This window comes from Octodon degus, unplaced genomic scaffold (genome assembly GCF_000260255.1).
Source record: "Octodon degus isolate 3935 unplaced genomic scaffold, OctDeg1.0 scaffold00022, whole genome shotgun sequence".
Lineage (NCBI taxonomy): Eukaryota > Metazoa > Chordata > Mammalia > Rodentia > Octodontidae > Octodon > Octodon degus.
In genome coordinates this window covers 21,503,039-21,516,027 of record NW_004524598.1, presented here as the reverse complement: position 1 = coordinate 21,516,027, position 12,989 = coordinate 21,503,039, and the positions used below count along the sequence as shown (strand labels likewise).

Here is a 12,989-nt window from a genome sequence, read left to right as displayed (position 1 = left end):
AAAAAAAAAAAAAAAAAAGGAAAGCAAAAAAGCTATGTATTGGCATATGAATAATGTCTGTGAATGCATGAAGCAGCACCTTAGCCTTTTGAGTGCAGGAAAATCCTTATTAAGACTTGTTGACTACACCATCGACTTGTTTGTTGTGTTACTTATGCTGCTCCAAGCTCTACCTGAGGATGGGGTTTGAGCTCCGATCACCTCTGTACTAGAGAATAAGACAATGTCTGTGAATGCAACAGCAACTTCATGAGCATGGGTTGGTGACTTGTGATGCCTTACGTAAAGAGTACTGAAAATATCAGCATATATAATACTGCATGTAGAATGCTGAGACATTATTCAGAATACTAGAGAAGGCAAATAGGAGACCTCAGTGAGTTTCATTACTTTAGCATGTCAGTTGAATGAATATAAAATTGCATATGTATACTCTTCTTAATGACCTATAGACTAGATTACAGGAAGGCTAAAGCATTTGATTTTTCACTAGTATATATGCTGATTGAAGTGCTAGCTTCTAGGACACATAGAGACTTTGAAGTTTGTCTTAGATATCTTCCCTGCATTACACTGTTTTATTTGCCCTTTTCTGTGAATTTTGGCGCATCAGTCATCTGTCTGCATGATCACAAGATTAGTGGGGGTGGGATAAAGGCACCAAGATTTCAGGGGCTTCATTTTCCTCTTTCTTTCTTTCTTTCTTTCTTTCTTTCTTTCTTTCTTTCTTTCTTTCTTTCTTTCTTTCTTTCTTTCTGTGCTACTGGGAATTGAACTCACGACCTTGTGCTTGCCGCTGAACTATATCCCTGGACCTGGATCTCATTTTCTGCTCCTCGCATCACTGCTTCACAGGTGCTGTGAGTTCCTAACAACAGCTTTTAACTTTTGCTTCCCATGTTTGTGTTCTAGGTGGGACCATCCTCAATATCTCTGGAGAAGGGTTCAGCAGAGACCCCACTTTGGTTTGGGTACTGGTGGGCAATCAGTCCTGTGACATTGTGGACTTGACGGATGTAAGCATCAGCTGCGAGACCCCGCCAGCCCTCCTGTCGTCTGCTGCAGATTCCCTTCCTGTCCCCGTGGAGGTCTGGGTGGGCAACGCATCTTTCGTCCACGGGCTTGTACCGGGCTTGGTGGGGAAGGGCTTCACTTTCACGTATGCATCAGCAGCAACCCCGGTGGTCGCTGCCCTGTGGGAAGAAGTCACCAATAGCAGCCTGAAGTTCTATCTGGAGGGGAAGCACCTGTCTGGCTCAGTCATTCTTCTGGGGGGCTTGAAATGTGACCTTGAGATGCTGTCTTTTGGGGACAACATGAGCCTGTCTGGCTGTGCCTTTCCTCTGCACAGTCTGGAGGCAGGCGTCTATCCTGTCCAAGTACGTCACAAGCACATGGGGCTCGCTGACCTGTCTGCAGTGCCCCAGCACTGGGCAATGATGCTGCAGGTGGCCACCAGCTCCCCAAAGCACAGTCCGGCATGTGGTGGGACAGCACTCACCGTGCTGGGGACGCGCCTCCAGCCTAGAAGGAAGCCTGTTCAGGCGGACCTTTCAGCTCCTTTCACTCGTGTGCTATTGAGTTTGAGAGGTGACACGGTTGTCTGCCAGGCCAATCTGGTGGGTGACCACTTGGCTGGAGCTTCCTTCACTGTCAACATCACAGTCCTAGTCAGTGGACTGGCCAGCAGCTGCCAGGGGAACTGCACTGTCTTCATGCAGGGGAGGACGTCTCCTGTCATGGACAATGTGACTGCAGAGATTAACGGGTCCCTGGTTGCCATTCTGATGGTGGTGCGGAGGCTGGGAAGTGCTGCTGGTGGGCCGCTAGGGTCTGTGGAGGTACATCTTCTCTGTGACCTGACTCCCTTCAATGCAAGCCACGTGGCATGCCAGCTTAGCGCCCTGACTCCGGGACTCCTCTACCTGTTAGTCGTTCACACAAGTGATGGGTGTGTTTGTCGGGGAGACGTCTCCAAGCGCTTGCCCACCAGGCCTCGAGTGTTCCGCTACTCCCCGAGGAGCTTCAGCATGCATGGTGGGGGCCTCCTGGCTGTCGAGGGTGCAGCCCTGAGAGGGCAGAACACCACTTCGGTCCATGTGGGCCGGCAGGCCTGTCTGACCGTGAACGTCAGCTTGGAGCTCATTCAGTGTGTTGTTCCTGCAGGAAATGGCTCGGTTGCTCTGGAAATTGAGGTGGATGGAATTTTGTACCATGTGGGGGTCATTGATTATAGTGAGGCCTTCACCCCAGAATTGATCTCTGTCTCTCAGAGTGGTGGCATCTTGACCTTTGCAGTGGCCCGGATCTCAGGAGCTGCCAACATGGACATTTTTATTGGGATGGTGCCCTGTGCAGGTGTCGCTGGCAACAGCACGGTCGTCCAGTGCACGGTCCCTCCCCTTCCGGCTGGGGAGCACCATGTCCGAGGTTACGACCACTCCCGGGGCTGGGCCTCGTCGGCTCTTGTGCTCACAGTGAGAGCTACAGTGACAGCAGTGACGGAGAATTTCGGTAAGGCAGACGACAAAACAGGGCACTTTATGTAAACGGACTACTAGCTGCTGTCACTTGTAGGAGGTAGAAAGCCCAACATCATTCCACCAGACGAGAGGAAAGAGGAGCTCAGCTGGGCTCTTACCCCAGATTCTTCCTGAGGTGTGTCTTTAGGACACTTTGGTCATCAGCTTTCTTTGTCATCAAGAAAATTGAGCATGTTCTCTAAGAATTTGATTGAATTTTAATTTGATGCACTTTCATCTTTAATTTGTATTATTTTTATTAGAGTTCATAATGTGATCACTTAAGTACATAAATACTTCACCTGTTTTTAGATTTATATACTAATTTGCATGACTTAAAACTTGCTATGATTTTTTGGTAATATTTATCAGATGATTTCATATTCCTCCAATAGTGAGCAAGTGGTATAATATGGTTGTGCTGATTGAACTTTTTTCAACTTTTAGATACACAGAAATTTGCCTGGCACTTTCTTCCAAAGATGGTTTAGATTTCTGTTCACATAGAGCCTTGCTCCACTTCAGGTAGCTCAGATCTGATTGTAATCAGAGAGTATACGGGGAATTATGGAAGCTGGCCTTTGTACTGGTGAGGTACTTACCAAGCCATTTCCTAAAACATATTAGCCTCCGCTGGGTGGACTGCAGTGGGGATTGGAATTGGTGAATCCTCAGCTTCCTTACTTGATAAAGGAGTTTGGGCTGGAAGCTAAGGAAATTCCCTAGGATTCTATGACCTTTAGGATGGAACATCGCCATGAGCTGCACTCTGTCCAGAAAACATTATTCTGGAGTCTGTCGGACAGCTCCATAGGTATCTCCGCCCCTCCATGGGGTGACAACAGTGGAGAATGGAACTGCATCTCAGGGTGAACTCGAGGTATGGCTTAGCTTTATAAAAGTACACCTAAAGGATGTCATTAGAACACTATTAATAACAGCAAAATAGCATAAGGGAAATCCTAATCAGTAGAAAAGTTATTAAAAACAGATTGCGATATAATCCTCTCATAAGGTTCTAAGTAGTCATCAAAGCAGGCTGGATCTGTGAGGGATTGTCAGGATAGCTGTGCTGTTCTTTGAAGTAAAGAGTCATGCTGCAGAATGACGCGGAGGGGACGAAGCCTTTGAATCAGGATACATGGGCTGGGCTGGCCAGATAGCTCAGTGGACGAAAGCACCTGCTTAGGCAGATGCAGGGACCGGGGTTTGATCCCCAGTGTGTGGTGCTGGCCCTGTCCCTGGGGCGCGCTGAGATGGCAACTGAGACTGGGCGTGGTGACATGCATCTGTAAACCCAGCATGTAGCATGTGGGAGGCTGAAAATAGGAGGATCCCCATGAGTCCAACCTTTGCAGGTAGACTCTGTACTGAAATACATTTATATAGATATGGATATAGATATAGATATGGATATAGATATAGATATATCTCTATATCTCTCTATATATATGTTTTCAAAAGACACAGTTAATCAGTGTCATGATCAGACTATTACATTTAGCAATCAACAGCATGGGTACAAAAAAGGTCTACATTAAAACCCTTTGTTGGAATGCTTTACACTTTCCACAGAACAGAAACTAAAATAACCTGTTATACAATTAGTCACAAATACAGTCCTCAAGTTTTCTGCCCATACGCATGAGTATTGTCTACAACATGTCTTCTTTGTAGCAGCTAGGCCCTGCCACCACGGTGCTTGGCTGAGTTCACAAATATGTTGTAACCTGTAGCTTCCCTGTCACTTCTCTGGCTCTCCTCTCCTGCTAAGCTTTGTTTCCTGGAAGTGTTTAAAACCTTCTGCCACTGCCATAGCTACTGCTGCTGCTGGAGTCACCACAGCCACCTTGATTTTGTGGTTTGGTAAAATATTGGCCTCCACCTCCATAGGGCCCAGAGCCTCTACCTCCACAGTTTCCTCCCTTCATGGGTCCAGAATTTGAAGACTGACTGTTGTAATTGCCAAATCCATTATCGCTCCCACCACCTCCATAATTGCTTCCATCATTACCAAATCCATTGTAGCCATCTCCACTGCCACCATATCCACCCCCACCATGGCTGCCACTAAAGCTACCTTGACTACTGAAGTTTCTTCCACGACCAAAACTGTCATTGCCACCAAAACCTCCTCCATGACCACCACCAAAGTTTCCAGAACCACTTCAACCTCTTTGGCTAGATGAAGCACTAGCCATCTCCTGCTTGGACAGGGCTTTCCTCGCTTCACAGTTGTGGCCCTTCACAGTGTGGTATTTTTGAATGACAATCTTATCCACAGAATCCTGGTCATCAAAGGTCACAAAAGCAAAGTCCCTCTTCTTTCCACTGCCTCAATCAGTCATAATTTCAATCACTTTGATTTTTCCATGTTGTTCAAAATAATCTTAGGTGATGCTCTTTAGGATCTTCTTTAGTGCCACCAACAAAAATCTTCTTCACTGTTAAGTTGGCACCTGGTCATTGAGAATCTTCCCTGAAACAGCTCTCTCTCCAGTTCTATAACTCTTCCGTCCACTTTGTGTGGCCTTGCATTCCTGGATGCATCCGCCTCCTCCACAGTGGCATAAGTGACAACCCCAAAGCCCCTGGAATGCTTGGTGTTTGGGTCTCTCATTACCACGCAGTCTGAGTGTCCCCCATTGTTCACAATGGCTCCTCGGACTCTCTTCAGTTGTTCCAAAGCTCAGCCCTCCAATGAAGAGCTTCCGCAGCTGTTTAGGTTCCTGGAGAGACTGACTTAGACATGACCACAGTTGGAGGAGAGCCTGATGATGCTTCCTCTGAGATGTCCACCCGCAGAAAGGAATAAGCTGCTAAACATACTCCTATCTATAGATATAGATAGACAAATATATTCTTTAAATATTCTGGAAGGAGTCCCAAGAGACTGGTGCATTTGGAGAGGGATTCCAGATTTGGGTGAACTTGATTTTCACTCTCATTTTATACTCTTTTGTAGAAAGAGTGGAAAATTTATCAATAATCACTAATTAGAAGTTGAACCTTTGACATAGGAGGCTGTTGAATACAGTTGGGTCTGTCTGCACCCTGGAGGCCAGTCTCTATGTGGGGAGGAAACCGAGGGTTTCAGGGACCCGCATCACCCGGGTTGTGGATCCTGCAGGGCATCAGGAGGATGTGCAGATTTGGATTTTTTGCCTTCAGAGGGGTTTGCCACCACGGTCCTAACTTGCTGTTTGGTCTCCTAAGGCTACGTGGACGGAGGGCTGGTACAAGTGTTTGGAGCTGGCTTTTCCCTGGGGGCCATCTCAGCAGCCGTGTGTGGAACTCCTTGCCGAGTGTTGGCAAATGCTACAGTGTCTGCTTTCAGCTGCTTGGTTCTGCCCCTGGACGGTGAGTGAACCGACCTCCTGTATATTTTTAAAGCATATAGACATGCATTTGGATTGTTCTTGTTTTGCCCTTACTGCTATGCTGACCATGAACTTTTCAAAGTGTTCCTTGGAGTAGGATTTCTCCATTCTTCATAAAAAATGGTGGACTCTGAACTATCTGCTAGAATGGTTCCTAACGCCTTTTGTTACAGTTGTAGGTCAGGGGTACATGAACACTGGAAAATGTATTACTCATGTTCTTGCCTGGTATCATGTGCTTATGGAAAAAGTAATTCTGGTTTTGCAGTGTTAGCTTCAGTGACAAGCACAAGCAGCAGGGAGGAAATGAGCTCTTAGCCTGGTTCTGAGGCGAGATGCTGACGGCATCGCTCTTCTGGAGATACCCGTTGAGAGGTGGAGACTTACCGCTCTGGGCATCTTGAAGTTTCATAGGCAAGAGAGCCAAGATGCGCTATTTTCTTGTTCTTCAGTGTCCAGGTAATTACCTGATTCTTTACTCAATAAAAAAAAATCACGAAAGCTATCATGATAAAAACACATGGTACTGGCAAAACAGAAACAACCAATAATGCCAACAAAATAAAACTAACACCAAAAACCCCAGGCCTAAGGATCAGCGGCCCAGAATAGAAGATCCAGAAGCAGCCGCAAAGCACTCAGCCGCCTTAGCTTGCCAGAGGGCCCGACACAGGGCCCACGCACCTTCACTGCAGGCAAGACACTCTACTTTCTTTAATAAATGGTGCTGGGGAAAGTGGCTTGCTACGTGCCGAGGATTAAGCCTAGAACCATATCTCTCACCATGCGCTAAACTAAAATTGAAATGGCTCAGAGATCTAAATATTAGTCTGCTGGAATATAAAACAGGTGATAGCCTTGAAGCCACAGATGTAGGCAAAGACTTTATGAACAATAGCTTTACCACACAGCACATATTCCAAAGAATCAATAATTGGGATCTCATCATATTAAAAAGATTTTGTGCAACAAAATAATGGTGCAAAATGGGAACAAGTTTTCCTAGGGCTGGGAAGATAGCTCTGCAGTCTAAGTGCCTGCCTGGCAAGCACAAGGACCCGGCTTCCATCCCCAGTCCTGCACGTCAGCTGGCCCCAGGCATGTCGGCCCTCATACTGGGTGTGGTAGCGCACACCTGTAATCCCAGTGTTGAGGAGGCTGAGGCAGGAGGATCACTATGAGTCTGAGCTGCGTAGCAAGACCTTGTACTAAATAAATAAATGATTAGAAAAGGAAAAACTTTTACTAGCCATTCCTCAGAAGACTAATGTCTAGCATATATAAAGAACTCAAAAAGATCAGACTTCCCAAATTTAAAGACCCAATTCAAAAATGGATGTGTAAAATGAACAGACACTATGCAGATGAAAAAAAAATACAGACAATAGATTTATGAAAAAGTGTTCAGCGTTACTGCTCATGCGTAACATGCAAATTAAAACACCACTGAGATTCCAGTTCACTCCAGAAAGAACCGGCTATTATCAAGGAATCAGCCAATACGAAATGCTGCGCAGGCTGTGGGGGAAGCAGCCCGCGGTGCTGTCGGCGAAACTGTGGGGGCGCTGTCCACGTGGAAATCAGCATTTGCTCCTCACAAAACTGCAGCTAGAGGTTCCACTGACCCGGGGAGTCCCCTTCTCGGCATCTTCCCCAAAGAGGCGAAAGCGTGAAACTACAGTGGACTGTGCACACCCACGTTGGCAGCGGCAAAATTCATAAAAGCTAAACCTTGGAAACACCCTGGATGCACATCAACAGCTGTGTGGCTCTAGAAGGCGCCTCTTTATACCCACCTGGTACTGCTGTGCATAGGGAAGGATAAACTGGAGATGCCTTTCGGGAAGTGGATGCACCTTGAGGTCGCACTCCCCAGTGAAGTGAAGCGGACCCCGCGTGTACACGTCACACCGTGTCTCTTGTCTGAGTAAATGAAAGCACGAATAGGGACCCAAATGGATGGCAGACACCCGGAAGTGGGAAGAAAGTGCTCAATGGGAAGGGGAGGGGAGGAGGGGGAAGGGAAGAGGAAGAAAGTGAGTAGGGGGGAGGTGGCAACAGCAGGTTTACAAATAAGGAAAGGCTGGAGAGGGGAGAAGGGTGGGCGAAGCAGGGAAGGCACCTCACGTACGGGCGCCATTCCCTGCAGTGCATGTGATGCGACACACACCAAAAGTGCACTAATGCAATTAATTAAGACAAAGTCTTCACATAAAAACGCCATGCCCGCTGCTCACTCCTGTGACACGCACAGCCATCGTGCAAGCTGTGGCCCGGGACGTCCTGCGTGCCTAGATGGTAGTGCCAGGCTCCCAGCTCTGGGGTTCATGGCCCAGGGTAATCATTCACCGGAGCTTTCGGGGAAAACCAAAGACACGGCCGTTGTCGCTACAGGGTCCCGCTGCACCTGAGAGACGCCACTCCCATCCTGGCTATTATCTTGCCAGCCAGTCCGGGGTCTCATACCCTTTGCTCAGGGAAGCTGCTCAGTCATATGTGTGCACCAGCTTCCTGACTGGTGGCCTGGAACTGAGTTTACGGTAGGTATTCGCAAACTGACGCAACAAGCCTTTCATGTGAGCACGGAGAAATTCTGCAATATTTAATATGTGTTGATGGCAACCTGCACTGCACCATCTTAGCCGAGGGGGAGGAAGGTGGGCAGAGAAGCGGCGGTCCTAGAGGCGCCGCTCGGAATTCAATGATGTGCAAGGCCAGGCCATTGTGGTACACTGGAGTATTTAACTCTCGGGAAAAGGAATTATATTGTCTTATTTAGAAAGATTTGAACTTTCTGCTGGTGGACACCACGGAGGAAGCATTGTCAGGCTCTCTCCCGACTGCCGTCATGTCTAAGTCAGAGTCTCCCAAGGAGCCCGAACAGCTGCGGAAGCTCTTCATCGGAGGGCTGAGCTTTGGAACAACTAAAGAGTCTGAGGAGCCATTCTGAGCAACAGGGAACACTCACAGACTGCGTGGTAATGAGAGACCCAAATGCCACATGTTCCAGGGGCTTTGAGTTGTCACTTATGCCACTGTGGAGGAGGTGGATGCAGCCAGGAATGCAAGGCCACACAAAGTGGATAGAAGAGTTGTGGAACTGGAGAGAGAGCTGTCTCAAAGACCAGGTGCCCACTTAATGGTGAAGAAGATTTTTGTTGGTGGCACTAAAGAAGATACTGAAGAACATCACCTGAGATTATTTTGAACAACATGGAAAAATTGAAGTGATTGAAATTATGACTGATTGAGGCAGTGGAAAGAAGAGGGGCTTTGCTTTTGTGACCTTTGATGACCAGGATTCTGTGGATAAGATTGTCATTCAAAAATACCACATTGTGAAGGGCCACAACTGTGAAGTGAGGAAAGCCCTGTCCAAGCGGGAGATGGCTAGTGCTTCATCTAGCCAAAGAGGTCGAAGTGGTTCTGGAAACTTTGGTGGTATTCATGGAGGTGGTGTTGGTGACAATGACTGTTCAGTTGCAGAGGAAACTTCAGTGGTCAAGGTGACTTTGGTGGCAGCCGTGGTGGCGGTGGATATGGTGGCAGTGGAGATGGCTACAAAGGATTTGGTAATGATGGTGGTTATGGAGGAGGCGGCCCTGGTTACTCTGGAGGAAGCAGAGGCTATAGAAGTGGTGGACAGGGTTGTGGGAACAGGGCACAGGGCAGTGGCTCTGGCGGGAGTGACAGCTATGACAGCTATGACAACGGAGGAGACAGAGGTGGCTTTGGTGGTGGTAGTGGAAGCAATTCTGGAGGTGGTAGAAGCTATAATGAATGTGGCAATTACAACAGTCAGTCTTCAAATTCTGGACCCATGAAGGGAGGAAACTTTGGGGGCAGAAGCTCTGGGCCCTGTTGTGCTGGAGGCCAATATTTTACCGAACCACAAAATCAAGATGGCTATGGTGGCTCCAGCAGCAGCAGTAGCCATGGCAGTGACGGAAGGTTTTAAACCCTTCCAGGAAAGAAAGCTCAGCAGGAGAGGAGAGCCAGAGAAGTGACAGGGAATCTACAGGTGACAACAGATTTGTGAACTCAGCCAAGCACAGTGGTGGCAGGGCCCAGCTGCTACAAAGAAGGCATGTTTCAGACAATACTCATGTGTATGGGCAAAAAACTTGAGGACTGTATTTGTGACTAATTGTATAACAAGTTTAGTTACTGTTCTGTGGAAAGTGTAAAGCATTCCAACAAAGGGTTTTAATGTAGACCTTTATTTGCACCCATGCTGTTGATTGCTAATGTAATAGTCTGATCATGACGCTGAATAAATATGTCTTTTTTTTTTTTAAAAAAAGGTGCTATGTAAAGTTAGTCTACTCTGAAGCCATGTTGGTTAACATCCCCAACAGTGTGAAGTTAGAATTCCTTCCGGGTGATGCCAGGTTCCATTTAAAATTTCTTTACAATTGCTTGGCTAAAGAAGTCTTTGTCTTCAGAAACCCTGGTGTAACTGACCTGACAGTTACTGTTGTGACCTCTGAATGTGACCATCGAAAAGGTCACCCAAGCAAACAGTCAGCTACTTGGTTATAAAAATGATTGTTGATACATGTTTTATATCTAAATTGAATAGTGGTACCAGATACAATGATAGATGGGATTGAAGCTGTGTATCATCCACTATCATGGCATCAAATCATAATCAATTTAATTCTCTTGAATAGAAAAAAAAAAAGCTTTGAATTCTAGAAAAACGACCTCACCATCTCTTGATTTTCAGTTGGAAGTGTAACTCTTAGGAGGACCACCAGGTGGCACTAAACACCCATCAGTTGTGAAAAACCACCTTTGGAGAACCGGGTCATTCCACCTCTCTATTTATTCTCCTTTATCATAAAGCCTTCAGAAGACTTTTGACTGCCTTGTGTAAAGCCAGAGAGGCGCTGTGAGAGCCAGCGGCCCTTGCCGCAGATTGGGGTGCGACTGGGAGATTCTGTCCCGTCCCTGAAATGATAAAGTACTTGAGTGTATGATTGTTTCCCTGTTCTTTTTCCTCCTCCTGCAGCTCCTTTGAATTAGGTCTGTAATTTTATGGACATCAAATGATCAAGGAGACTTTGTTTCGTAAATCACTGAAAAGGACTAATGATTCACTTTTTCAGATAGGCTTGCACATGACTGACTTCAAAAAATATTGGCGGGCGGGGCGTTGGCTCGGTGGAATAAGCGCTTCCCTGGCAAGCGCCTGAGTTCAATCCCGGGTTCTGCAAAAAAAGAGATTGGGTCGGAAGCTGGTGACATCTGCTAGGGAGACGTCCTGGTCCCTGAGGAGGGACCGTATGCTCCAGCGGCCCCTGCAGCGCTGTCCTCGGTACTCACGAGTCAGAAACTGTCCAGATAAACTTTTTGCATCTCTTTTCTACTCTCTCCTCCAAGTCCTCCCTTTGCGCCTAGTTTGAAGCCCCAGAGGAGGAAGGGTTTCCCTAGAGGATAGTGTCCTGGTGTGTGTGAGTGCGTAATCTGGTCCCCGATGTGTCTCAGAAATTACACTGTTGTCTGGCTGTCCTATAATCTCTCTTCTAGCCACTCTAGTTCCAATCTCTGTGCGTATTTCTAACATGGCCGTGCACAGCGGGGCTGTTCTCGTACTGACAGGATCTATTTGTTTTTCTTCTGTGGTTTACTGCCTTGCTGTTTTCGTCTGGTCTTTTGTTTATTTCTGTTAACTTCTTTAATTTACCAAGGTCACTTTGAATTCCGACCCTTGCTTTGAATTTTATTCCTTAGTTTGACTTTGCGTGAGGGAGTGACGTTTCCCGTCGCAGGGTTGGAGGGTGTCCCTGAGCCCAAGCCTGCCCCGTTCAGCTCGGATGGGCTTCCTTTTCATGAACCGGGCAGGAGGAGTCAGCCAGAGGGAGCGCTCAAGGTTCTTTTCCTGCTTTCCACGGCCCTTGCCTCCCCCTGTGCCCCCCATTGCCCTGCTAACCAAGGAGGAATCTTACTTTTTCACAGGATGAGTTGCTTCAACATCCTGTTAGACGAAACTAATACTTTGCATTTGTTTAAAACGAGAAAGATCTTTGATCTTTGGGTTTCTTGCATTTATACCTTGAATTATGCCAAATGACTTTTTCATGGAAACTTTAAGTTTTCCACGAGGCATGAAGAGCTAAAGCGATTAAGGCCACAGAGCTATTTAGTGGCAGAACTTGGAGCAAAACCCGTAGATTTTGATCCTCAGCCCTGGGAGCTTTTCCTAATCCACCTTGTCAATTTGCATCCACTTAATCACCTATAATAAATTCATTATTTTATAGGTGTTGAGCCTGTTTTTATTTGCCTTGGGGCTTACTAACTGGCAAGTTCTCAGGCTTTGTCTATCCACAGGGGAATCCCACTGTCAGTCATTTTTCTGGCTCTTCATTCAAAACACAGTCACAGAGATCTTCCTGGGTGTCAGGTGCTCTAGACAGGAGCGGCGACGGGAGAGAGACCTGGGGGTGCCTGCAGCACGACAGCCTCTGGCCCACATGCTCGCTTCCTGTGTCCTCGCCTGCTGGCCCAGGGGTGAGGTGGACAGGCTTGAGCTTAGGGACACAGTGCTACCTGGGTGCGTGTCTGGGGAACCAGCTAGCTGCTGAGGTAGCAGGATAAAGGGAATTTTTTGTTCTAGTTTTTTTTTTTTTTTTTTTTTTTTTTTTTAGACAGAGTTGCTTATAAGCCCTCTCATATAGAAATTTGTTCACCTTCCAGTTAAAGATTGTCATTTTGCCTGATTTCTTCTGACATGTGTCCTAGAACTCAGAGTAAAATGCTTTTAGGTTTAAAAAGATTTGAGTACTCACTTTTCTATATTAATGGTCATAATTATGTAGCAATTTAAGAATGTCTCTGAGTTGAGATATCCCATGATCAATGAAGATTCTAGCTGCAGACTTGGAAAAGGCCACAGAAGCCAGACCGTGTGGTGACACCCAGTACCAGCAAGTGGGAGGCTGAGGTAGGAGGACCGCCCTGAGCTGGAGGTCAGGCTGGGCTACAGAGTGAGCTCAAGGCCTGCGGATGCTGCACAATGAGACCCTGTGTAGAGAGAGGGAGGGAGGGAGAGGAGGAGGGAGGGAAGGGGGATGGGGGAGGG

General features: G+C 47.0%; 1 protein-coding gene across 1 annotated transcript in view; it reads left to right on the top strand.

The window, feature by feature from the left end:
* The window catches only part of Pkhd1 (PKHD1, fibrocystin/polyductin), a 503,959-nt gene that overhangs the window by 74,012 nt on the left and 416,958 nt on the right, over positions 1-12,989 (top strand). The window contains 2 exon segments of the mRNA XM_023712007.1: positions 879-2,514; positions 5,739-5,882. Coding sequence (XP_023567775.1) covers positions 879-2,514; positions 5,739-5,882 — 1,780 coding nt within the window.